The sequence below is a fragment of the Artibeus jamaicensis genome, unplaced genomic scaffold (genome assembly GCF_021234435.1).
Source record: "Artibeus jamaicensis isolate MK-2021 breed Jamaican fruit bat unplaced genomic scaffold, CSHL_Jam_final contig_781, whole genome shotgun sequence".
NCBI lineage: Eukaryota > Metazoa > Chordata > Mammalia > Chiroptera > Phyllostomidae > Artibeus > Artibeus jamaicensis.
Genome location: NW_026521968.1, coordinates 6,810,233 through 6,836,989, shown reverse-complemented (window position 1 = coordinate 6,836,989; position 26,757 = coordinate 6,810,233). Strand labels below are relative to the sequence as shown.

Below are 26,757 nucleotides of genomic sequence, written 5' to 3'. Positions count from 1 at the left end.
TGCAGGGCAGAATGGTGGTGCTCCAATGTGGTCTGTAGCTATCCACTGGGTGCACTGGCCCTGGGGTTTCCCAGGTGGTACAGGCCAAGGTCAGCCCTCACTATCTTTAGCCTGGGTCACCTTGCCTGAGCTATTGAGCAATCTGAGATGGCTGCTACTCTGCTGGGCTTAGAATTTCCCAGGCAAAGCCAAGCTGTGAATCTAAGCTGGCTACTGCTGAGGCTCAGCCTGAGTTTCATGGAGGCCTGCTGTTGCTCATTTGATAGGATTTAGGAAGTTGTAAGGCATAAGCCAAGACCAGCCATTCATACAAAAAAGCAGTTTTGGTGGGCCCATAAGTTGGGTGGGTCAGAGTCTCTGGGGATCTCCAAGGCAGATCAAACCATGTTACCCAGGTTGATGGGGTCTCATATGCACCAGCTTAATGGCTTTGTGGGGAGAAGAGTTTAGAAAAGGGAAAATGGGCTCAGTTCACCTTGAAGCCAGACACTTCAGTTTCTCCCTGTATATCAGTGGTGCCTTTCAAGCTGCTGCTCTGGTGCTGGAGCTCAGAGTGAATCCGGTAGGTGAGTCTGTGTGTGGGTTCTTTAAGAGGAACTGCCTGGGGCTCCAGCAGTTTCTTTTACCAACTCAATCCCCATGGGTTTTTGCAGTCAGAAGTTGTAGGGGCTTATCCTCCTGGAACTGGAACCCTGGGCCAGGGAGCCTAGGACTCTTGGCTCCCGAGATATCCCTTCTGAATTTGTACCCACTACATGTGGGTGTGGGACTAACCTGTTCCTCATCTGTGCCCCTCATACCGGTCTGGATGGATGTGGTTTCTTTAATTCTGTAGTTGTCAGATTTCCATTCAACTCAACTTCGTAGTTGTTAGACTTCCATTCAACTCAATTTCTGACAGTATTGAGTGATGGTTGCTGTATACTTTAGTTGTAATTTTGATGTCATTGTGTGAAGAGGAAAGCCATGTTTGCCCATGCCGCCATCTTGACCGGAAGTTTCTCAAACTATTTTAATAATGTAGACCAGGCAATGTCCTCATCTATCTCCATGATCGGATATGACAAAGATGGCAATACTACTGACTTCTTAATTTAAGAAGTCAAATTTAAAAGGCTAAGTATAAAGTGTTTCAATCAGTGTCTTAAATATACAAATTAGGCTATAAAACAGATTTCACAAAAAGATGTGTGTATATTAATAAGTGCTTTAATCATGAAATACAGTAGAAAGCTGTATGAGAAAGCATGATGTCATTTCTGGCCATAAAAGCACTAGAAAGTGATGCCATGTTCCTGGAATGTCATTCCAGAAATATATTGTATGATTTCAATCAATCTGCTTTTTCCAAACACAAATCTTACCACTATGTTTTAAAATACCCACAGTATTCTAGACCTAACAAAAGAAAGTAGTAAAAACCACTAGAAAATGTGAGTCTTTAAGGAAAAAAAGAATATAAAGAACCTCACATAAGATTTGTTAACTAACAGCCAGTTGCTATGTGATTAATTATATTGGGCTGGCCAAAAAGTCTGTTTAGTTTTTCCCCATAAAGTAAAAGATGTATTTTTCATTTTTACCAATAACTTTGTTGATTTGGATATTCTGAGTAGTTGGCTACATCCTGTGTGGGAAAATGATGACTGCTCTCAATGTCTTGATTTGGTGGCTACCAACTTCAACTGGTCTACCTAACTGTGAAGCATCTTCAGCATGAAACTTCCCAAATTACTTTTGACACATTCCAGTCATAGTACCTTCTCTATACACTGCACAAATCTTTTTTTTCATTTCAGTTGCATTTTTACCTTTGTTGAAATAATAAAGGCACAGTATACCAAAAATGTTGCATATTTTCTTCTATCTTCAATATTAAAATAGCTACACAAAAATTCATCAATTTTGATAAATTTTTTAAAATGCATGTTGATAGAACAGCTGTCATAATACAATCTAAGAAAAATGTTTTCAAATGAGGTTAAAGACAACTAAGTACTACTAGAGTCATCTTATGGAAAAAAACTAAATGAACTTTTTGGCCAACCTAATCCAATCCAAAAACTACATGCCATGCATATTACAGTCTCAGCCTTCATTCTTAGTTTGGCTTCCTGTACTCAGCTGAAAAGGTGAGGAAGTGTTCCTAAGGGTGAGGCACGTGACACAGTGAGGAGATATGTTCCTTACGTCTACTCCCTAGCATATTTCTGGATTGCCCAGGCTTTCACAGGTCTTAATTATGGTCTATGATTGTGTTTAATTGAGACCATCAGGAACCAGTCCTTTTAAGAGCCCTGAGCTACATGAATTTCTCACTACAAAGTACTGGGTCACTTTCTTGGCATTAGATGATATGCTCCCTTTACAGTGAATCTTTTAGTTTATTAACTTCAAAACACCAGATTATTTCTAATGTAAATTTTTCTAAATATTATATGCTACCAAAATTTCTTAAATATGATGCCCTGAACCACCTTTAATGACTGAGAGTCATCACTAAAAATGTTAGTTGTCATTCAATGACGGAACCGAGTGCCTTTCCCCTTGAGGTCTCCTCTGTCAGTGTGCCCATGGCTAACATCCCACAGAAGCCCTGGAGTGCTGGCTCTGCGACCACGTCACCTCACTCAGGGTATGTAAGCAGAGTGCATCGACCGCCAGAAAACCAACTGCTGATGCACGGGGCGTGTTACCTCTACAACACTAAACATCTACTGTTAGGTCAAGTAATTAGAATACAGATTCCTCAAGATCACACACTATCCTGCCAAATAAAACCATAGTGTAAATGCTTTAAGTAATAACACCATATGCCATATATATAGCCTTTAAAATTCCCTAACTTTGGAGGTGAAACAAGTATTGCATATCACATTTTAATTTTTCCTAGTCATGGCTACAAGAATACTTTGGGTCAAATTTATTGATTTCTTTTCCTTGTGTGTGTGTGTGTGTGTGTGTGTGTGTGTGAGTGAGAAAGACAAAGATAGAGAGAGATGTCTCCTGATTCTATTCTTTTTCCTATTGGCTTATAGCAGCGATTTTCAACATTTTTCATCTTGTGGCACATATAATTACTAAAATTCTGCAGCACCCCCAAAATGTAGTTTTTGCTGATCTGACAATAAATAGGTTTAATTTTGACTCATTCACACTGGACGACTATTGTGTTGGCTATTGTCATTTTTTAAAATTTGACAGTCTCAGGGGAACAGGTCAGTGCCGCTAACTAAATAGCCAAGTACTGCATGTTTTAAAACCTGTTGTGGCACACCAGTTTGTGTGCGTAGTCACCGGCTTTATCTCCTGTACCTAGCTCAGTCAGTAACAAGTCAAGATGATGTGCCAGGAATATTTGATGAATGACTGTATAATCTGGGACCCTAAGACATGCTAGGAGTATGTGAGGAGGGGATGGTGGGGAGCTGAAAGGTGGTAATAACATTTGGGTTAAGTGTCCTCATAGTCGCGGTATTAACTGTGGATGTGGGCACTCCCGTGTCCCTGCTGTTGGGGCCACCACACTAACAGTGTTGTGGTGCATCCTCTGTCCTAATGGGTCTGTGAAACTCACAGATGAATCACAAAAAAAGCTTGACACAAAGCTAATACCATAGAATATACAAAAATGGTCTTAAATTAGGAAATTACCACTAAGTTTGATCATTCCTGTGTTGAGCCATTTCATATTTAAACAGTGCCAAGATCTCTAAACCAAGCTATGAAACCACTCATTAGCCATCAGGGGGCAGTGACTAACTGTTAACCTTCCCACTAGAACTGGGTGGGCAGTGTCCCTTTTATTTCTATTCAATGTAATGAGAAATATCATTTGGGAATGTAGAAAAAAGCAGTATTAGTGTTTGAAGTTATTTTTTAAATGTTAAGTGTTCAGAATTACATTATGTGTTAAAGGTTTACCAATCATAATGGAAACCCTGTGTTTTATTATATAGTGCGTAATATACTCGTGCTATGGATAGGCAGAGGATGAGTTTAAAACTGGTAAAAATATATATATACCTCTATCAAAATTTTGGTTCAGCCACCAAGGGGACTTGGGCTGAGATCATTCCGTACCATTCTGTGGCCTGACAGGGCAAGGACGCAGGTGTCTCACTAACCACAAGAGAAGGGATGAACCTAGGCAGCAGCAGTTAGTCAAGGCGATGAGAAACGGACTCTAGTCTCAACTGGCAGGCCCTCGCTCCTGGACTTGCTAGCTAACAGACTTTTGTCTTAGTTCAGGGCAGTCCAGACCAGTAGATGCAAAGTCTTCCGGAAGCTGTTGCCTAGATTTGGATGACTCAACAGCCAGTGTGGAAGGTGAATTGGCTTGAAGGAGGTATTGTTAGGGAATGGCCAAGTTTTAGAAACTAGTCGTTTTCAAATCTTCTCTGAACTTTCACTGTGCTCAGGCTTCGCTGCGGCACTGAACACCGTGCTTTCGGGTGGCTGAGGGATAAAGCCAAATAAGATTTATTATTACAAAAACTACATAAAAAGTTTATAGGTAAATGTTTATGTAACATTTACTTAAATACTGTGAGCTTAATTTTAAAAATTGATGTCTCGTATGTTTGTTCATATTTCCACAATGAAGATTAAGTGTCAAAGGCAAATATAAAGATGACGGGTCGCTTTACATGACAGGATGACTATGATAAAAACACAATGACATGTGTCGGCGAGAATACAGAGAAACTGGCCCCCTCCTGAAGTGCCAGTGAAAATGTAAAATGGCACAGTTGCTTTGAAAAAAGTGTGGCAGTTCCCCAAAATGTTAAACAGAAATGACCATGACCCCCACCAATTCCACTCCTAAGAATATACCCAAGACAATTGAAAAATCTGTTCACACAAAATCTTGCATGCAAATGTTCCCTGTAGCATTATTCATAATGGCCAAAAAATGGAAACATTCCAAATGTCTATTAACAAAATGTGCCATGTTTAATATAATGGAGTATTATTCAGAGTTAAAAAATGGAATATTTATACATGCTATAACATAGATGAACCCTGAAAACATTACACTAAGGGAAAAAAGTCACAGGGAACCACATATTATATGATTCTACTCATATAAAATACCCAGAATAGGCCAATGCATTGAGACAGAAGTTAGATTAGTGACTTCCAGGGGCTGGGAGGAAATGGAAGATGACTTCTAATAGGTACAGGGGCTTCTTTTTGGAGCGATGAAAATGTTCTAAAATTAATTGTAGTGATAATTCCATATACTTAAAAACACTAAATTGTATACTTTAAATGAGTAAATTTTATAATACATAAATTAAACCTGAATAAATAAAGCCGATTTTTAAGAATAAGCAAATACACAAAGTAGTAAATAAGACTCACAAAATCAGGAGCATCGAAATGCTTTCCTTTTAGTTTTTACAACTCAGACCACTGATGATTAAATATTAGAAATTTATACAAAGTCTATGAAGTTCAAGGTAAATTCCCAAACCAGTAACATCAGACCAGAAGAAACACTGCCTTCCAATCACAGACTTTCAACATTATAGCTGTTACTTTGATATGTAGCATTAAAATGGAGTACTGAAGTGATGCGTAGGGACACCCCCCGAGGGAGAAGGGAGTGTGGGCGGAGAATTTCTTGACAGAACCCTCTCCAGGGTGTAACCATTCCCTACTACTCCTGAGTATCATATAGTCCTTAAGTGTGCTGGGAAAGAACAATTCATTGAGAACCAGGGCTCTTCTCACGTTTCTAAAAACGTGAGCATAGGTACTCCTTACTATTATTAAAGTAAACTTGGGGAAAGCAGCACTGACGCACAGGAAACACATGCAGTAAGACATGCAAATCAACGACAGTGAAGCACGGCCCAGAGTAGCTGTTGCCTTCTTCGAGGGAGCTCGCTATCCAGGGATCGATGGGACCCAAAGTAAAATCTAGGGGCAGGCATGCAACTCACATACAACAAGGATCCACGCGGTAGTTTACAATGACATCGAAACAAAATGTTAACAGTGAGTTCTGTGTTCAACAGAGGACTGGGGAAACCTAAATCTGTACTTCATTGAAGTGGTGATCTAACAACATATTAAAAGGTCATTTAGCATGTACCTATAAAGCACAAAGAAAAGCTGCTTTCTGATCCAGCTTTTCCTTCTTTAACTGGAAGAGAAGCCTTTAAATATCCTGTAGTGCATTATTTTATTAATCTTTCCAATGACTGTAAGTGGTCTGGTGTGCAGCTAAAAGAGCAAAAGAACATCACAGGCCTTCAGAGATAGAGTACAGCTCTGGGAATCTGAGGATTTCTTAACATTTTAAGAAAGATCTGAAAATCTTTGTATCTATGATGAGTCCTTTACTTCTTTTCTATTCTATTTAGAATGTAAATTTATGATAGTTTCTTTATAGTAATATTATGGATTGTTTCCATAACTTAACATCCTTTCTTGCTTTCTATTGGCTTTGTAGTATTGATTGTGGAAGACAGACAAACCAAAACCTTTCCAGTGCTAGGGAAAGGATTAAATCCCGTACAGACGACTGTTCTACTCCAGGTACCTGGCCCGGCTCTGCCCTTCCTCTCCTCCCAGGTAGTGGCACATGCTCCAGTTCAGGTCTGTTCACTGCTCTGCTCTGTGGAGCTAACAAAGTGGGCATCTGATGGGAAGAATGACAGTACCCTACTACTTGCTGTGGCTTAGAAAATTCTGATTTTATAAAATACAAGGCCTTTAGATCAAAACACACATGGTCATAAATTTTAATAGACTAGAAATGTGTTAACACAAAAGGTACCATCTTTAAAGTTGCAGCCCTAAATTCAAAATTTAAAATATGGCACAAAGCCAGGCTTCCATGTGTTTAATTCCACCAAGTACTTGGCATGTGAAACCTTGAGTTTATCGACTTCATTAATGTGCGATTCAATGTCATGATAAAAGGGTAAATAGTTATTAAAATTCATCTAGAAAATAAAGTTAAAGCAAAATGGCATGCTGCTTCTCATGAAAAGAATAAGCATCTAAGCAACACGTTTTCAATTTTTTTCATGATAGATTTTACTCAGAACTAATGGCATTTGTTTCTAGTAGAAACTCGATCTAATGACAAAAATTAGTGCAAACACTCAAGACTAAGAAGCACACAGAAAAGCACTTGCCTGGTGTTTCACCGGTTTAGGCGATTCCTGCTGTTTGTTACAAACAGATAAATGCAAATGTTAGCAAGGCCAGGTCTCTCCTAGCAGTAAAGCCACATCCAAAGCACCCGCCACCGTGCCGGTGAAAACCGTGAGCGCTGGTTTGGTGGGCGCATTTTCAGGCCACATTGACTAACACTCTGCACCTCTACAAATTAAGGATAAATGACATTTATATTCTTACCCCTTTTCTATCTTTGGGAAATTCTTCCCAAATTTCTACCCTCCCCGCAAGCCACTGTGGGCAGCAACAGGCTGCCCTGAGAAGCTCACAAAGAATTGCTAAAAGTATTTGAGGGTCTTCTTTTGGTGGAAAATGAGTCTTCACGGGCACTGCTTATCCATTAACAATTCTTACCAAATCTTGGCAAGAAATTAGGCTTCAAACCACAATCATAATTCCAGTTTTCCCTGTTAGAACAACTAGTTTACAGCAATTTTCTGAGCAGTTTGCTCCTTTTTACGTGGGGGTGGGGGGAGCAGTGGGAACAAGGCAGCTGCCCCTCACAGCGGCACTGCACAGATCTGCTTCCTTACTGTTTCTGAAATTATAAAAGAATAAATGTAAGATTTAAAACTACCATAGGACAAAAACTTACAGGAATATTATGGTCCTTTCGTCCTTTATGTGAAGAGGCAACATGAGCAAGGTACTGAATGACCTTCTTAGTATTTTCAGTCTTCCCAGCACCCGATTCACCCCTGGAAGAAATATTAACATAGGCTGCCTTTAAGAAAGCATAGCGCACACATTCCAAAACTATACTTGACAAAATTAAACGAGTTGAAACAAGAATTACTAGAAAATAAAAAGAACATAAACAGAAAAAAACTGTCAGCGGTCGTTAAAAATTATTATTTTTAAAAGGTATTAAATGAAGCCAAGTATTTTTTTGGTAGAGGGCAGTAAGCAGATACAGGAAAATGTTCATAACACTTTTTTTTTCCCCTTGGTGTTATGGGTTCTGCCACAGAAATGCCATTTATTAGAAAGTTTTTGAAGAAACATATCCAGCATTGGCAATGAAACGCCTCAAACAATTATGTGAATAATTAATCTGAAGGAACTGAGCAAACTGCAGAGTGCCCACTGATCACTGATACTCACCCGCTGAACCAGCCAACGCTTTCCCAGCCTGCCCCTTACTCCACCCTAAGGACGGTTCTCTCCCCGGTAGTGTTCACTGCTGGGTACACATCCTAGTTAGACACATGCACAGTGACTGCTGGCCTCCCGCCGCGCTCCCTGTGGCAAGGACCAGGGCTGTGTGCATTTGTTTACCTGTGTGTCCGTGTTTGTTTGCATAGGTTTCTGTTTGCTCTGTACAACCTTGTGCAGTGTCGACGTGTGGCCAGTAGGCACTTTGTAGAGAAAATGAGTGAATACTATGAATTTCATTTTGAATTAGGTGGGGCAAATGCCATCGTTTTATATGATTTATATTTTTAAATAGGACTGGCATATTTCGCTTATTTCTCCTGAGGGCTAAGCTGGAAATTCAGGTAAGCTGCTGGCATACAATAATACCTGAATTGTGGTCTCTCTGCTCAAATATTTAAGTTTCCCTAAGACATAATCTAAGCAAACCTACTCCGACAATCAAAATCGCAATTTAGATCACAATGTAAAATTTAATATATAATTATTTTTTTAAAAACCAGATACTCAAAAATCTTTTGACACATTGCCAACTAACAACCTTCTAAGCCTGTTTTAGCTAAGGCGTGAAAAATCTAATTTTTCTAACAAACTCTGACCCTTCCTTGGAATTGTACTTAGAATTAAACTATTTGAACTGTCCACCAACTTAAATTTCTCAGTAGGTTTACTGGTTGCACTCTCTTCCTAACTCTCTGCACGGATACCCACAGTCTCAACCGCAGAGGGACCGGGCACAGGGACCCATCCTACTGACCCACTGGTCGTACGGCTTCGAGTGAGAAAACTACCCTCTCTGGGCCCAGCATCGCCCTCTGCACAGTGGAGGAACTGGAGCAGACCCTTTCTAGCTCCAAGATTTGATGGTTCTGGACACAAGCCACCTTTTGGTTTATGAGACTATTTTATATGTTATGCTTATTAACCATCATCTATGTTACACTAAAATTCTTCACCTTCTTTGTTTTGCCATGTGCAAGTTTTGACTGTTAGGTACTCAAATTTACAAACTTTGTTGCCAGGTTCTGCCTGCTAGTCAGGCTTAAAAAGGCCTTTTCTGCACAAAGATTATAACCATCTATATTCTCATTTTTAACTATCTACTTTATTCAATCTATCTGTATTTTCTTCCAGAACTCTAAGGGTTTCACTTTTCATAATTAAATCTTTAATCAGTTAAAAAAATCATGGTTAGAGGTAAAGATTTAATTTGATTTCCCTCCAAATGCTTCAGCCTATATCCTAATATCAATGGTTCACAAAGACAGTCATTATCCCCTGATATGAAATGTTATCTTTAGCTCTGGCTAGTGTGGCTCAGTGGATTGAGTGCGGGCTTGTGAACCAAAGGATCGCGGTTTGATTCCCAGTCAGGGCACACGCCTGGGTTGCAGGCCAGTTCCCAGCAGGGGACGCATGAGAGGCAACCATACATTGATATTTCTCTCCCTCTCTCCTTCCCTTCCACTCTAAAGATAAATAAAATCTTTAAAAAAAATGTTATCTTTATCTTACACTTACTTCTTATACATATAGCTTATTCCAAAGCCAGTACCATATTGCAGTAGCTCTGAAATATGACTAATCAAAGTATCCATCATTGTTCTTCTTCAAGAAAAAAATACCAGGTAGTCTCTGAGGTTTACTTTTTCAGATAAATTTCATATAATTTTGTTCTGCTATGCATCTCCCATTTCCTGCCCCCGCCAAATAAAAAAGAACAGGTGGAATTTTGAGTTAAATAATAATATACATGCTATTTTTAGAAGAAATGATGTCTTCATTTCTGACTCTTGGGGAATTTTGTATTTTTCTAAGTTCAAAACAAGCAAGGGCCATTTATTTGCCTTGTTCATGTTTAAAATCACAGTATATGCTGTTGAACATATGAATATTGGTCCTACACACGTAATGTTATGTTTACTTCTAGGCCCCTTTAAATAATTTTTGTTCCTGTCATTAATGTGTTTTTATCACCATTCTATTTTCTACCTGGCTACCACGGGTACACAGATAATAATTTTCATTCATTCATTCCACAAATATTTACAAGACAACTTCTATGTGTTGGGCATTAAGTGCTACAGATACAGCTGTGAAAAAAAACTGTGTCTTCATGGAAGCTCAAATTGAGGAGAAGAGACAGAAAATAAACCAAAAAATAGGATGATTACAGGACATGAGGGATGCTACCAGGAGGCGAAGAGGGAAGCAGAGGAGGGCCGAGGACCCCTCCCCGCCCATGTGAGGGTCCGGGAAGAGCTTCCTGAAAGATGAGCAGGAACTTGCAGGGGACACAGTGTACAGGCTGATGGAAAGACAAACACAAAAGCTCCAAAGCAAAAAAAGGCTTGGTATATATTCTAGGAACTGGCAGCCAGAGTGGAGGATGTGAAACAAATACCCAGCAAGGCAGAGAACAGCAGGAGACACTGATGTACGAACAGGTAGATGTGATGGACCCAGGAGTCGTGGGAAAGAATTTGGATTTTACTCATGTAATTTCTTAATAGTTATGGTAGTGGTTTTCTCTGTGTTTTCCTTAACTTTACTCAAAATACTTAAGTGTTTCAAGGTTAGTTACGATGTTGGCTATCGGTTTTAAAGAGGTCATTTTTATTATGCTAAGAAATGAGCCTCTCACTTAGACTGATGATGACTTGAAAACAGTTATGCTCTGCTGTTACTTTTCAGCTGAGTTGGCCTCTGCAGTTTCTCAGCGAAGCCCTCTCCACCGGACATGCTTGTTTGTCACGAAAGCATCCTTTCACCACCAGCACACTTTCTAGGCTCTACTTCAGCAATTGTTTGTGAACTCTACTACCTTTTACATATTTCAGGTCTGTGGTAACTTTGCTATAGAAAATACTGTTTCAAAGTTAGATGTACTCCAATACCTTACTGCCAAGTTCCCAAGAAGGGAGGATGACCAGCCTTATACTCTCCGTCTTAAAATGGGATAGCCTCTACTGTGTAAGGTTGTTGTGAAGAAAAGTACCATCCATCTAAAGCACATAATTATTATTCAACAAACATTACCATTACTGGCCCTTCCACTATTCATCCACTATACATGAGGTCATCTGACTAAACTCCACATTACTTTATGAATTGACAGTGATAGTGTAGTGGTTAAGAGTATGGGCTACGGTGTCAAAATGACCTACCTATAATCAAATCCTCTCTACCACTTCCAGGCTATGGGGCTTTGGACAAGTTGCTTAGCTCTTTGAACCTCAGTTTACACTCCTTTAGAAATGAGATTAAGCCCTGGCTGGTATAGCTCAGTGGATTGAGTGCGGGCCTGCAAACCAGTTCCCAGCAGGGGATGCATGAGAAGCAACAACACATTGATATTCCTATCCCTCTCTCCTTCCCTTCCCTCTAAAGACAAATGAATAAAATCTTTAAAAAAATGAGATTAAGTTACTTCATAGGACTGAGATTACACATGTGAAGAGCCTGGCCCTGTACCTGGCCACGTCTCTCAGTAAATGGCTGTAGCAGTGGTAATAGCTATGATGATGATTAACAATGGCAATGATAAAGATATTTATTAACATAAGTTTTATAAAAATCCCTGACTTGAATATGAAAGAGGTGGCCATATCAAAGGAATAAAATTCTTGGAAAAAGATATTTTTTTAAGAGGGCAATGGCACATCTGTCCCAGATGGAAGCAAAGCAAATAAAACAGCTCGAACAAAAGTAACAGGGAAAAGGAACCAAAAAGAAAGCTCAGCTGACTTCCCTTGAAGAAATTAGGAGAATCTTGAGAGAAGAGGACAAGATCTCAAAGAGTAGGAGGACAAAGGGAATCTGACCTCACTTCCATCAACAATGCACGATCTGCTGATGTAGCAGGTTCTAAACATGAGTGGCTGCTTGTTTCATTGCTGGTCTCCGTGGTCCAAGGGCAAGGCTAACGGAAGAACAAAACAAGGAGCCTGCTGGGAGGGGTCCCCTGTGTCTGTAGCAGCACTTTCAGAGAGAAAAGACCAGGAGTCTGTAATCTGGAGGTATCTGTGTTTTCTAGAGAGGTCCATGGCTTTCACTGGCTTCTCAAAGGGATGTGCAACCCAAAACAAAAAAGTAAGAAACAAGAGCAGTGAGTAGCGGTAAAGCAGATCATTAGTGAGTGATCAGTTCTGGGATCTGGCTCTGAATCCCTCTGGACCACAGGTGCTTCCTCAATCAGCAACCCCTCTCCCAGGTCTTAATTATTTTGTTTTTATTCTCTCTAGCTACTCTCTAGCTATTTGTAACATCAAATTCAGCCTAGCTTCAAAAAGAACCTTTGCCTGAAGTTCTTGCTTTAGATGACCTCAATCTGAAAAACAAGATATATATTACACATATATATGTAAAACATTAGTCAATTTCTTCTGTTAAAAAGCAGGCTACTAGGAACAGCAGAAACTTTATGATCAAGATAGGCTTGGGTTCAATTTTCCCATCACACATGCAAACAGGAATAACTGGGGTGTTGTATAGATTAAGGGAGGTAGTATCTGCAAAGATGTTAGTTCCCCTTCCTCGTAGATTTGCCTAGAATATTTCAAACTTAGAAATATAAGTTGATTTGCATACTTCTTTCCCCCTATAACATAGCTATCATTGAGACACAGCTACAATAATCTAAAAATTCCCATAGTTTTAAGATGTGAGAACATCTAAAACAAAGAGTTATAAGAAAAGCAAATTGTGGTCTAAAAAAGCTAACTGTCTGACCTGGGGTCACGGAGCTGGTTCACAGTAAAGGTACGACAAGAAAGAGCACTCGATTGGCGCCAGGAAGGATCTGACAACACAGGGACACTTCCCCTGCTCCACGCTTTTGCCTGAGCTACTTCTTTTAAAAATGAATTTTTATTTTTTAATTTTAAAAAAGATTTTATTTATTTATTTTAGAAAAGGGGAGGGGGAAAAAGAGAAGGAGAAACATCAATGTGTGGTTGCCTCTCACAGGCCCTCAACTAGGGACCTGGCCTCTAACCCAGGCATGTGCCTGGACTGCAAATTGAACCCTTTGGTTTGCAGGCCGGCACTCAATCCACTGAGCCACACCAGCTAGGGCTGCCTTAGCTATTTTTTCAAGACTTGACTTTTTAATAGCAGTTTTAGGTTTACAATACAACTGCAAGAAGGATACAGAGATATCCCATACGCCCCTGCACCCTGCCCCTGGCCCCAACATGCAGAGCCTCCTCCACTATCGACATCACTCAGCAGAATGGAACATTTACTTTTTAACCCAGGATGAGACCAAAGTTCATAGTTTACATTAGGGTTCACTCTGGGTGTCACTCTGGGTGTTCTATGGGTTTGGATCAATGTAGAATGACTTGTATCTACTATTGTAGTGGAACGCAGTGATTTCACTTTCCTAAAAATCCTGTGCTCTGCCTACTCATCTTCAACCCCTCCCCCGCCCCCACAACCACTGATCAGCTCACTGTCTCTATAGTCTTGCCTTTTCCAGAATGTCATCTTGGTGGAATTGCATAGTATGCAGCCTTCTCAGGTTAGCTTCTTTCACTTGGTAATACACATTTAAGGTTCCTCTGTGTATTTTCATGGCTTGAGAGCTCATTCTTTTTAGCACTGAATGTCTGGATGTACCACAGTTTGTTTATTCATTCACCTGCTGAAGGACATCGTGGTTGCTTCTAAGTTTTGGCAATTATGAACAAAACTGCTACAAACTCTTCTGTGCAAACTCCTTTGGGTACATACCAAGGAGTTTGATTGCTGGGTTACACTGTAAGAGTATGTTTAGTGTGATAAGAAATCACCCAAATATCAAGTGGTTGTACCATTTTGCATTCCCAGCAACAACACACAAGAGTTCCTGTTGCTTTGCGTCTCACTTGCTGTCAGCGGTCCAGGTCCAGGCCGTTCTGGGAGGTGCACAGTGATGACAGTGTGTGGTCTGAAACGTCTTTTCACGTGCTCGTTTGCCATCTGTGCAACTGCTTTGGTGAGATGTCTGTAAAGGTCTTTGGCCATTAAAAGGTTTTTAAAAAATGTTTATTGATTTTAGAGAGAGAGGAAAGAAGAGCGAGGAACAGCAATGTGACAAAGAAGCATCGACTGGTTGCCCCCCACGTGGGCCCTGACTGGGGATCAAACTCCCAACCTAGGTATGTGCCCTGACCAGGAATTGAACCCCCAGTCTTTTGATGACACTCCAAACAAATGAGCCACCCGGCCAGGGCTCTTTGGCCATTTATTTGTTTTTTTCCCCTTAGTGTTGAATTTTAAGAGCTTTCTGTACATTTCGGATAATATTCTTTTATGTCATCTTTTCCAAAAATGTTCTCCCAATCTGTAGCTTATCTGAGAAGCTATTGTCATTCTCTTGACAATATCTTTTGCAGAGCAGTTTTTAATTTTAATAAAGTCCAATTTATCAATTATTTCTTTCATAGATTGTGTCTTCGATGTTGTTTAAAAAATGGCAGCTAGGTTTTCTTCTGGGAGTTTTATAGTTCTATATTTTGCATTAGGGTCTATGATATATTTTGAGGTCATTTTTGTGAAGGGTGTTAAGTTCTGGATCTAGATCTTTTTTTGCATGTGGATGTCTGTTGTTCCGGCGCCATGTGTTAAAGAGACTCTCTCTGCTCCATCGTATTGCCTTCGCTCCCATGATAGACATTGACAGGGTCTATTTCTGTGTTGCCTTAGCTATTTGATCAATCCTATTGATATGATTATCTTAACATTGTAAAAATATGTCACTCGTAGCAAGTATCAACTGTTTTATATCCAAACTGGCTTGGTCCTCACCATTTAATGTGATATTTATATATGACAGGTAAAACTCCTTAGCGAAAAATATCTGTTGTCACACCATGATAGAAGGTTGAAGTAAACACTGTTTCATAACTGCTGCACTATATTCAAATATATTTTAAAGGAAATAACTTGAGCTAACCAAAAGTTAGTTATAAAATGAAAACAGAGCGTTCTTTAAAAGGAGGGGCTTAACCAACAAAGTAAATTTATCACCTGGAGTGACTGTTTTGTGAATTTTAATTCTAATGAGAAGGAAATTCAACAGGACTATATTCTTCATGGGACCTCACTTCCAATGAGAGGGAGTGCACGTGCAGAAGTGCCCCGTCTGGCTTGTTCTCTGGCGCCTTCACCAAAGCGCTTGTCAGGACGCTAGAACAGCAACGAAGCAGGAGGCTTGGACCCTGGAGTGGGAGCTCGCACTGCCTGGCCTGAGTCTGCAAAATAAAGGCTGGCTGGGGAGTTTCAGGCAGATGAGGCCGGGGGGTAAATTACATGTTCACCATTTCGGGAAGAAAAGTAAATGAGAAAGTAAATGACTAAAAAAGTAAACCTTAACCAGAAGCTATCAAACTACTTAAGGAAATGTTGCTTCCGATTGTATTTTCTGTTTATGATGCTATGCAAACACACACACTTAATATAAAATAACTATTAAATAAAATCCACTAAACAATCCTTCTCATACAGAAAACTTAATTAGGTTGGCTATGTACTCAGTTAAAGAAGACCCTAGTTACACTCTTGGAGCTCTTTTTTTGGTGGGTTCTTAAAGGAACCACAGAGCATATTTTTCTCAAACCTAGAATACATGTGTTGCACATAGTCATGTTTCTCAAGTTACAATGTAGCTTTATACTAGATACAAACACAACAGGTGGCTATTAAATATCTACCTAAAATTAAGGAAACATGGCAACACTATCAGAAGTGTGGGCAGGGCTTTGCCGGAAGGACTTGGAAGGGAACTTTCTGGGGGGACGGTTAACATTCACATTCTCCATTTCGACAAGGATTTAGGCTACACAAATGACTCAGCACCTGCACCCTTAAGATTTATGCACTTCAATCATTATGTATAAACTGTTTCTAAAGACGAAGAAGAAAATTCTGGACTTTAGTTAATGTACCATATGCTGAAGTTATTTAAGGGGAAGGTGGATGTCTACGTTTAACTTGAAATGCATCAAATTAAGGGATTAATAGCCCATCAAAGTGAGATGAAAACTTAAACTGAAAACATCTGAACACTCAGCAGCCACAGAAAGAAACATTATCTAACCTTAAGTAGGGCCTCTTGAAAATACAGCTGCCAATGGATCCCCACCCCGGACAGTTTCCCTTCCTAATGGGAAGAGTCCGGTCCTTAGCACCATCAAGTGCTGTCCATTAGCATCGTGAGGCCCATACTCTCCCCTTGAAGCCCCAATCATCCCACTCTCACCTTTTTGCCAAAGTTGAGTATATTTTATAAGCCTTTTACTTCTGGTTCTTCAGCAAGTTACCCATCGCACACGTGTGTAATAAACCGTCTTCTACTGTTAACCCATCTTTTGTGCAGGCTAGCCCCTCAACCACTGGACCCCAGTTGCCAAAGTTAGTTTTCCTCTCACAAAAACAATAAAATGGGTTTCTGGCTAGAGGAATGAACAGACTAGTATATAATAAAGCACATATAGAACAGTACTAATGGTAGGATCTAGGTGGTGGATGTTTGGGTCTTGAATGCAAAGTTCTTTCAACTTTGCTTACGTAAAAATATAACAAGATGTTCAGAAAAGATGAAAGAAAAAGAAGAACGGAGAGAAGAAAAGGGAGGGAGGGAGGGAAGAAACAAAACAAATATGGTGTTTGATGGCTGCTACTTTGTGCCCAAGAGACAACCAGCTGCTAAGGAGATTCACCTCATAAATCGAAGCCTAAGAATTGAAGAAAGTCAGTCTAAAATAAAAATAACCATCTGATTACACGTGTTAGTGCCTGTAATAGTCACTTTTGGTGACAAAAGTAAATTAGGGCTCACTGACCTTTCCTTCTGTCCAACGGCAGTCATTCCCTCCCCAAATGTTTCCTGCTCCCAGACGTTCCCCAACGGCCACCCAAGCTCCCAGCACCCAGTCAAGGAGAGCAGGCGGCCTGCACTGCCCCCGGCTGACTGTGCCGCACAGCCCTGACTGCGGGGCTGCGGACAGGGACACACGAGCCCCATTCCACAGAGAGTTTCAGTGACTAGATTCTGGTTATGACTTTCCTCTATCAGCTCATGCTGAATAATAAAGAAATTGAAAAAATGAAAGAAAAAGAAAAAAAGAATTTGGCTGGTCTTTGTCCCTGGTTCCCGGGAGGGAGTCTCTACGTCCTTGGAATTTCTCTGATTCACTTGGGCCCTGACAGTTTATGCTAATGAGGGGACTCATAGTGGCACCAAGATAGTTCCTGCAGGGGAACTGGCTGAAAGATCAAAAGGGTGTTTAGAGGTTTGGGCTGATGAACCTTGCAGTATCGGCCAGGTCTCCTGGGAGGGGAGTGGGCTAGAGACTGAATTCAGCCTGTGACCAGTGATTCAATTAATCATGCCCACAAAATGAGTTCCAATAAAAACTCTGGACTTGGAAGCTTAGGGGAGCTTCCCGGTTGGTGATGTGCTGGTGAGGAAGTGTCCAGGAGGCACGGAGACCGATTCTTTGGGACCCTCCCAGGCCTCACCCTGTGTCTCTTCTTTCAGCTAGTTCAGAAAGACCATTCTAGAGAATTACTGAATCTGAAGGGGTAGTGGCAACCCTCAAATTTGTGTTATTTTGTCAGAACTACTCATGGCCTGCAAACCCCTGAGCTTGCAGCTGGTACCTATAGTGTGAGCACCAAGTGCCCTCGGAGGTCAGCAGTGTCAGACCTGCATTGCAACAGAATTTTTAAAAGATGTTCGCAGATCAGGTTCTCAACAAGTGACTTTTTTTGAACAATCCAAGCCAAGGTAATTTTTTTAAAGCAAATAAAAAGAGAGAGAAAGAGAGATTACTGTAGAATACAGAATAAAAATTAACAGATAAAACAAATGAGCTTTATCTGAGTTTTCACTGAGAAGTGAACCTCGACAGGACCATGGATTTTTAAAAGTTACAAAAACATGTTGAAGACTATTACAGAAATTTGATATAGATTCTGTGTAAGATGCTATTATTGAATCAATGTTAATCTTCTTTCTTAAGTGTGGTGATGGTCTGTGGTAAGATGGAACTTTCCTTTGTTCTTAAGAGATGCCTGCTGAAGTTAGAGGTCAAGTGTCTAGATGTCTGCAACTGACTTGAAAATGGTTTTTTAAAAAAGTGCTTGTGTGTAGAGAGAGTGAACTGACAAATATAAGTGAAGATTATACGGGTACATAAAGTACCATTTTCCCAACTTTCCAGTAAAATTTTGCATTTTTCAGGGTTTGAATTTTTTACAATAAAAACTTGGGGAAATGCATTAGCAAAGGTTAAAAGAGGAAAAATGAAGTAAAGAAAAGGCAGTAAAATTTTCTTACAACATTGAGGTTGGGAGATGGGCATTTAAGGGGTCACATGCTATTCTATTTGTGTGTAGGTTTGCAGTTTCAAAATAAAATGCCTTTTTAAAATGGTATCAGAAAGGTTTTACCCTTTGAAAATACATACAGTATCATTAGTTTATAAATTTTTCTAATCTATACTGAAGCTTGTTGCTTAGTTCCTACTTAATTACAAGACTCACCCTGTTGTCCGGAATGTTAATCCATTTTCTAAGTACATATTACTGTCCGCCCCACCCCCACTGTTTCCCCTTACACTGTGCTAGGTTCTCAAGGGATAATTAAAAGGCAATCAAGGTAAGTCAGTTCCTATCTCACCATGTATTTGTAAAACAATACACATATGGCCCAAATAAGGAATGTGACCCAAATAAAGAAGGACCTGGTGCAAGAAAAGCAATGTGGGCTGGAACTTCTCGTACAGGTGGGATTCCACATTGGCCCCGTTTCCTTCCTGGAGGGAAAAAGAGGCTACAGGCCAGGAAGTCAGCTGGGGCCCCAAAATGAGCGAGCCGCCAGGTGATGATGGGTCAGGCCAGGGGGAGGCAGAAAGAAGAAATGTCAAATGAGGCGACTAACTAGACACAGGGGCATAAAAGAGGGGGAGTCAAAGCAGACGGCACGACTTTAAGTCTTAAGTCCTAAAACACACAGGGTTGATGACAAATAAGAAAATTGGGAGGTGAGTTGTGTTTGTACAGGAATAACACATGTTGAGTTTTAACTGGCACTGATGCCCTACTTCACATCTTATGCTCAAATTACTTGTAAGTTGCCTGATACTATTTCTCATCTGCTGTCCTCTACGCCTGGAAGGTTTATCAGGCCACCCTTGTACACATGGCACACTGATTCTTCAAAAAGCCACCAGCGATTGTGACAAGGATGAGGGTCTAGAAGCTAACCTGGTTGAGTGCCTGCCCACCTGAGCTAGGAATCCATTGGAAAGGAAGGCGGTAAGTACCAGCCACGGCATTTGCTGCCCAAGGCCCAGTCTCCCTCTTCTATCCACCAGGGGCGTACAGACATAAACACTTTGGGGACTCCTTCAGACTTACACCCCCATCCTTATTCACTGCTACAAACGTCAGCTCCTCTGGTCACTTTTCACTCTTACACTTTGCTCTCGCACTATTTCCTTTCTCCTGATACCAAGCCCTTATCTCCTGCCCCCACCCCACTGTTTCCTCTGTACTCTCTGAGACCCCCAGACCATGGTGAGCAAAGTTACCTACACCCTCAGCCTTTTCCCTGAGCTCCCCCCCCCTTCCTGGCCCAGCCGAGCCCTGGCACTCCCCCAGGCAGCCTTCTCGAGTGAACACCACCCTTTTCCCCTCACATATGTGACAAACGCCCACATGCGTGCACATGAGCGCGCACACACACACACACACACACACACGTCAGGGAGAAAGTTGGCAGCACCCTTTTTATTCTCCGTAATAATGTTTCCAGACCCTCTTATCATAAAAGCTCCTCCCCCTTACCCCTCCTGACGTCACATGTAGTAGGAACACTGGTTCCCCCTTTAGATTTATTTTGACTGGTAAGATCATTAAAAACAACCCCCCCATTACTGTTTCAAAAAAGCAATTAGTTTTTATTCCAAAAGAGTAAAAAGCACGTTACCTCGGAATAAAGAACATTCCTCCAAGCCTCATGAAGTGCTCGCCAGTAGCCACTGCTCACGTCACTGGTGTGTGTGTTGCCAAACCCCACTGCTCATGAGAACGAGGTCCCAAACCCCAGGCCGCCTGGCTCCTTGCACCCTCCTCCTACCCCTCTTCTTCACTCACCCACTCCTACTGCCACACACTAGGTGTTACCTCTCATGTTGTGTGGCCACGCCGCCTCCTCTCCCGGCTCTGACACTCCAGGATCTCCAAGATGAACGGTTCCATTTCCTCCAGATCTCTGGTTCTTTGACCCATGTACTTCTTCCCTATCAATCCCCTCCTCTTTGCCCGTGGCCCGTGCCCACTGTGGTGATTTCTCCTGGCCATATCTTCAACCCTTGTGTTCCACGGTCCCGTTTGCACCCACTTGCTACAACTGCAACTGCTCCACCCTTGGTGGACTGGATCCGGCTCCACTCCACACCCTCATAGTGAACTAAGCAAGAGTCCCACTGTATCTACTGCCTTTGGCCATGTTTCCCACACTGACCCTGGCCCCGGCCCTCGCCATGTGTCTTGCTTGGGAAGGGGACAGCAATACCTGTGACACGAGCAGCAACCTGAATGGTCCCACATCAGAGTTTGCTCTCTTGCTGCCCTTGGAGCCCCGCCACCATGTTGAAACAGGCTAGGAGGCGGACACCAGGGGAGTGTGGAGAAGGAACCGAGACACGCAGCCAGTCGCCAGCCAGCCCCAGGCAGCCCCGCAGGCGACTCAGGCGTGGGAGTGAGTCCCCGGTGAGACGGGGCTCTTTCTTCTGGGCTCCACATCCACGTACCCAAGAGCCGGTGGACAGCTCCACTTAGATGAGCCACAGGCACCTCAAAGCCAGTGTGTCCTCAACCAAACTCATTATCTTCCACTCCAAGTCTGTTTTTTCTCCCATGTTCCCATGTCAGGAAACATCCCGAAGTCATCGTAACCCCACCTTCTCTCTCAGCTCCTCTTTCTTAGGCATACAAACTACCAAGGCCTGGTGAGTTGTCTCAACTGAACGCCACTTAAATTCATCCACTTTTCTCTAGGTTCATGGTAACTCCTCCACCTGAAATTCCTACCTATCACCTCTTGCCTAGACAACTGAACAGCCAGCCTCCTTGCTGGTTTTGCTGTTTTAACTCTTCCTCCAATCCATTTTTCACACCACAGCTAAAGAGGTCTTTCTAATATGCAAATCTAATAATTTCCTTCAAGGCGCCTCGTTAGTGTACTAGGTAGCACGTCAGTCTCATAATTTCCTTCTGTGGATATTGTTTTATTCAACCTTGAGTCTTCAGTACTTAGCATATAGCACACAAGGCACATAATAACCAATAATATCTATTGGGTAACATGGATAAACTACTGAAATGTTTAGTAGGTAAACATTTAGACATACAAACCAAAGATGTCACAGATTATGTGTGAAAAGCCCAGTTTCAGAATTAAACAGTAATACCAAATTTAAGCAATTTATATAATCTTAGTCTTAGAACAGTATCAACAAGGTTTACATCAAACTCTTAAAAATTACCACTCTATTTTACCTCCCTCCCTCCATACAAAAAAAGTAATTGCTTTACTTTTCAACAGAATCAAAAATAAATCTGAACATTCAACATTTACTTACGTGCAAAGAATGGACTGGTCCTCACGATCTAGAAAACAAAACAAAACAAACAAAAGAAGAGAGTGACCATTTGCCTGGTTTTTAAAATACTCGATATAATAAAGCTACAGCAACAGCCTATTAGTAACTCTACACCTCTCAGGTCAAGTTAATTCTCCCCAACCCTGTTACATTGTCCAGCCAAGTTCATTTATTCTTTTGCCAAATTCTCTGGGAGTAAATAACAACCCAGGCTTAGAAGACTTTATATACCTAATCAACCTTGATTCTTAAACCTTCATGCTTATCAAATTCAGCTCAGAAGTTTTGTAGCAACGTACTTCCTGGAGCTCCAACCTTCGCTAAATCATTTTCAGGAGCTGTAGGAATTGAAAAATCCCACTTTAAACAAATTCCCTAGGTGAGTCTGAGGCAGGGCCAATTTTGGAAAACTAATGCCTTTCAGAATGGCTTCAAGAATACCCACAACCATGTGTCTCAAGTCCTTTAGATTCTATATTTCCCATGTGGAGGGGAATGAAAGGGGGAATAGAACAACTGTAACAGCATAATCAATAAAAAAATAAATAAATAAATCCCCCCCCCAAAATGAAATAAAAGGGAAACCCAAATGAAAAAAAAAAAAGAATACCCACAACCAGTATTGATGTGACCTTGAAGGGAAAAAAAAAACCAGTATCAAACACTGAGCAGAAAAGAAGGTTGAAGGAGGATAAATATCTATATGAAGTTTAGCCACTATCAAGTGTTACATACACTAAAAATAAGGAAAGAGAGCACAATGAAAAAAGTCTAACATGACTTTAAAGTGATTAATGATTTAAGTATTCAACTCAATTTTTAAAATGAAAAGGTGAAATTAAATTCACATCTAGCCTGTGGGCAAAACCACCAATATAGGGTGTATGATTTCCAATCACTTACAAGCATTGCTATCTCCAGTTGACAGATGAGAACTGTTCCCCGAGTAGGTAATCTTCCCAAGTTACACAGCCACCAAAGGGCAAGGATGCTGGGGTGACAGCCAGCTAGGTCTGCTCCTAGCGCCTGTGCTCCCAACAAGGCCAGTTTGCTTTTTTGTCACTCCCTTATGCTGTGCTTGCTTTCCCTCCGGTGGACGCCACCGCGTGCCCATGAGGGTCTCACAGTCATTCAGGTACAAATAAATGCCATGAAGGAGAAATAGTTTATCACTATGTCACACTCTTTTCACATAATATTAGCAAGATGAGCAAATCCATTCATATATTCTATGTATAAACTGAGTTATATTACTGCCTGATCCCTTAAGCCTAATTTAATTCCTAAAACAGGCATCCCTCGGAAATACTGTGGCTGGGTTCCAGACCACCACAATCAAACGAATATTGCAATTAAGCAAGTGGTTAATTTGCTGGTGGAGGGTCTTGCCTTCAATTTGTTAAAAAAAAAAAAAAAAGGAAAAAAAAAAAAATGCAACATCTGTGAAGCACAACCAAGTACAGTAAAACGTGGCATGTCTACAGCTCCCACCCAGTCCCTTCCTTCTGGCTGCTGGAGGCAGCGTTCCTAGCGCACAGCGGGTGTCTGCCTCTTTTGCCGGTTCCCTTTCCCAGAGGTCATCACTTCTTTGGCATACTCCTCCAGGATCCACGAATACTTGGATATCCCCAGTGTCTTTTCCTGATCAGCTCAGCTGGATCTCCTCTGGGGAACCTTCCCACATACTCTCCCTCTGCCTCCTCACTGTTGCCCTCTTTGAACCATATTTTGGAGATAGACAAACAATTCTGCCAATCGCTTGCCCAGTAGAATGTGCTGACTGAGATCGGAAACTGTCTAATTCTTTATTACCAGAATTGCCAGTTGGCTTAGGTCTGCTGAGAGATTCAGTGCTAGGTCCCATGCTGGGCACCGGCAAAATAGTGGGGACAGGACTCTTCTGTTCTTGTTCCAGCTCTGCCCCAAACTGACCAGTATGTCTATAAATGAGGCATTGATTCCTTACTGGTTTCAACTTCTTTACCCATAAACTAGGTTTTAACAAGTCTGCTTATTCACTCTAAATATGAACTATCAGATTGGTAAATTCTGCTCTAAGCAAGATCTACAGAACTCCACTACGCCAAAGGGTTTTAAAACTAATTAATTAATTAACTAATTAATTAATTTTATGGCTTTTGTGAACTGGTTTACAGATTTAAAGAAACTGAAAGACAAAAAAGTTAAAGACAAAATCAAATTGCTTCTTAATTCATTCAGAATGGCTCTCTTCCCACATTTGTACACGCTGTTATCATTGTCCAAAATTTGAGGCCTTACACAACTGCAATCTGCCCTTCAGATCTGCCCCAGACTGCATTCCCCCCCGCTGCTCAATTCCCCATCCCACCACCAGTAAGACTCGTCTGTTTTCGTTATTTGTCTGTCTGGTCTTCTACGGACTTCGGGCCTCAGTGTCACTATCAGTGCAACAGGGGACAGGCTTTGTGACCTCCAAGATTCCCTCCAACCATGGTTGCCTCACTCCCACCTTCTGCTTCATTCAGTCCAATGCCCTTCAAGGGCCAACTCAGCACTACAACAGTTTACACAAAGATCTTTAAAAACTTACCAATGTGACCAGATACAGCCTTATGTTGATATTTAAGGAAAACAATTTCAATCTAAAAAATGCAACTAGCCTTTTGAAGACTAGTGATTCATCTGATAACACATATTTCCAAAGCACCTGCCCCAAATCACCTACCATTTATGGGGGTACTTAATAAATCATGACAAATTAAATCATATTTTCAACAGTGAAAAAGGTTTCAAATCAATGATGTCAGTGCCTACTTTATAGAAAAACTAGCCAAGAGCAAATCCAACCCAAAGTAAGTAGAAGAAAGAAAATGATAAAGAAATCAATGAAATAAGGAACAGAAAGGAAGGAAAAAAAAAACCCAGTGAAACCAAATGCTGGTTCTATGAGGAAAATCAATGAAACCAATAAACTTCTAAACAGACCAATTAGGAAAAAGACACAAATTACCAGTATCTGGAATATGAAAGGCAACACCACTACAGATCCCACAAATACTAAATGGATAATAAGGAAATATTAGGAACCACTGTATGTCAAAAAAAATAGATAACCAAGATAAAAGGGACAATTTCTGTTAAAGCTCACTCAAGAAGAAATAATAACCTGCACAGTCCTGTACCTATTAAAGAAAATGAATGTGTGAAACTGATACAGTATTATATGTCAATTATACCTCAGTAAAAAAATAAGTTGCATGTGTAATTAAAAATCTTCCCACAAAGAAAACATAATTTCATTGATGACTTCTATAAAACATTTAAGGAAAAAATAATACCAATTGTATATAAACTTCAGAAAAACTGAAGAGGAAGAAACGTTTTCCAACCCATTCTAAAAGACAAGCCTTACCCTGATACTAAAATCAGAAAAAGACATTATACAAAGGAAAATGACATATAAATATCTCTCATAAACAAGGGCACAAAAATTCTTAACAAAATGTTGGCAAATCCAATCCAACAAAATATAAAAAGGATAATGCACATGATGAGCAAGTGGTATTTATTATAGAAATTCAAAGTTAGCTCAACATCCAAAAGGCAAACAATCTAATTCTCTGTATCAACAGACTAAGAAGAAAATCATATAATCATCTGAATAGATGTTGAAAGAGCATTTGACAAAACTCAACATCCACTCATGATTAAACAAACAAACAAAACCTCAGCACACTAGGAATACAGGGAATTTCATCACCATGATAACGGGCATCTACAGAAAACCCTTTCATTGATATCATCCTCAATAGTGTAAAACTGAAGGCCGCCCTCCTAAGTTCTAGAACACAAAAGGATGTCTGTTCTCATCATACTTATTCAACATCACAAGGCAAGAAAAAAAATAAATAAAAACAGACTTAGAAAGGAGGAAATAACGCCTCTATCTAGAGGATAAGATTAGACAATTTTCTGTCTACACAGAAAATCCCAATCTACAAAAAAACTGTCCAGAATAAATGAGTTCTGCAAGGTCACAAAATATAATGTCAATATACTGGATATTTAAAAAAGAATATTTCTATACATTAACAGGAAACAGATATTAAAAATAAAGCTCCAGGGACTTCAGCCAAGACGGAGGCATAGGTGGATATACCGTGCCTTCTCACACAACCAAGTTTAGAGACAACTAAATATTAGCAACAGAAAACACAGCCAGAACACAGAAAATTGAACTTTTCGGAAGTCCGTTAACAACAAATTCTTCAGCCTGACCGGTAAGGGGTGAAACCAGCAGCTGGTGGAGCGGGGTTGCACAGGAAAACTCGGTCAGACGGACTCAGGCGAGAGGAATCCAGGCGCAGGGTTGGACCTAGTGAGCGACTCAGCGAGCCACCACGGGGAAACAGCGAGGGAGCAGGGCTGCGGGTTGACTGCGGTTGCGCATTTGTGCGCGGATAGACAAGCGAGGGAGTGGGCGATTGGACTGGGACCCAGCGGGTCCCACAGCCAGCGGCAGGGAGGGTGCCGCCATTTCCCTGCTCTGACCCCACCTCCACATACAGCGTCATAACCCAGCGACTCTGAGTGGCCCGGCCCAGGTGAACCACCTAAGCCTCTGCTCCTCACCCAGAGGCCCGTAACAGCAGAGGGGGCCGCCATTTCCCCGCTCTGACCACGCCCCCACATACAGCGTCACAACCCAGCGACCTGGGAGTCCAAGGCTCCGCTTCTCACACTTAAAGGGCGCAAACATACCAAA

At 41.0% G+C, this 26,757-nt stretch overlaps 1 protein-coding gene across 3 annotated transcripts in view; it reads right to left on the bottom strand.

Moving 5' to 3' along the window:
• MYH10 (myosin heavy chain 10) overlaps positions 1-26,757 on the bottom strand; it is a 147,753-nt gene that overhangs the window by 89,277 nt on the left and 31,719 nt on the right. For all 3 annotated transcript variants that reach the window (XM_037164952.2, XM_037164953.2, XM_037164954.2), the window contains exons 4-5: positions 21,990-22,017; positions 7,793-7,895 (exon numbers count right to left, since the gene is read on the bottom strand). In XM_037164952.2, the coding sequence (XP_037020847.2) occupies positions 7,793-7,895; positions 21,990-22,017 (131 nt within the window). The remainder of the gene's footprint in view (positions 1-7,792; positions 7,896-21,989; positions 22,018-26,757) is intronic.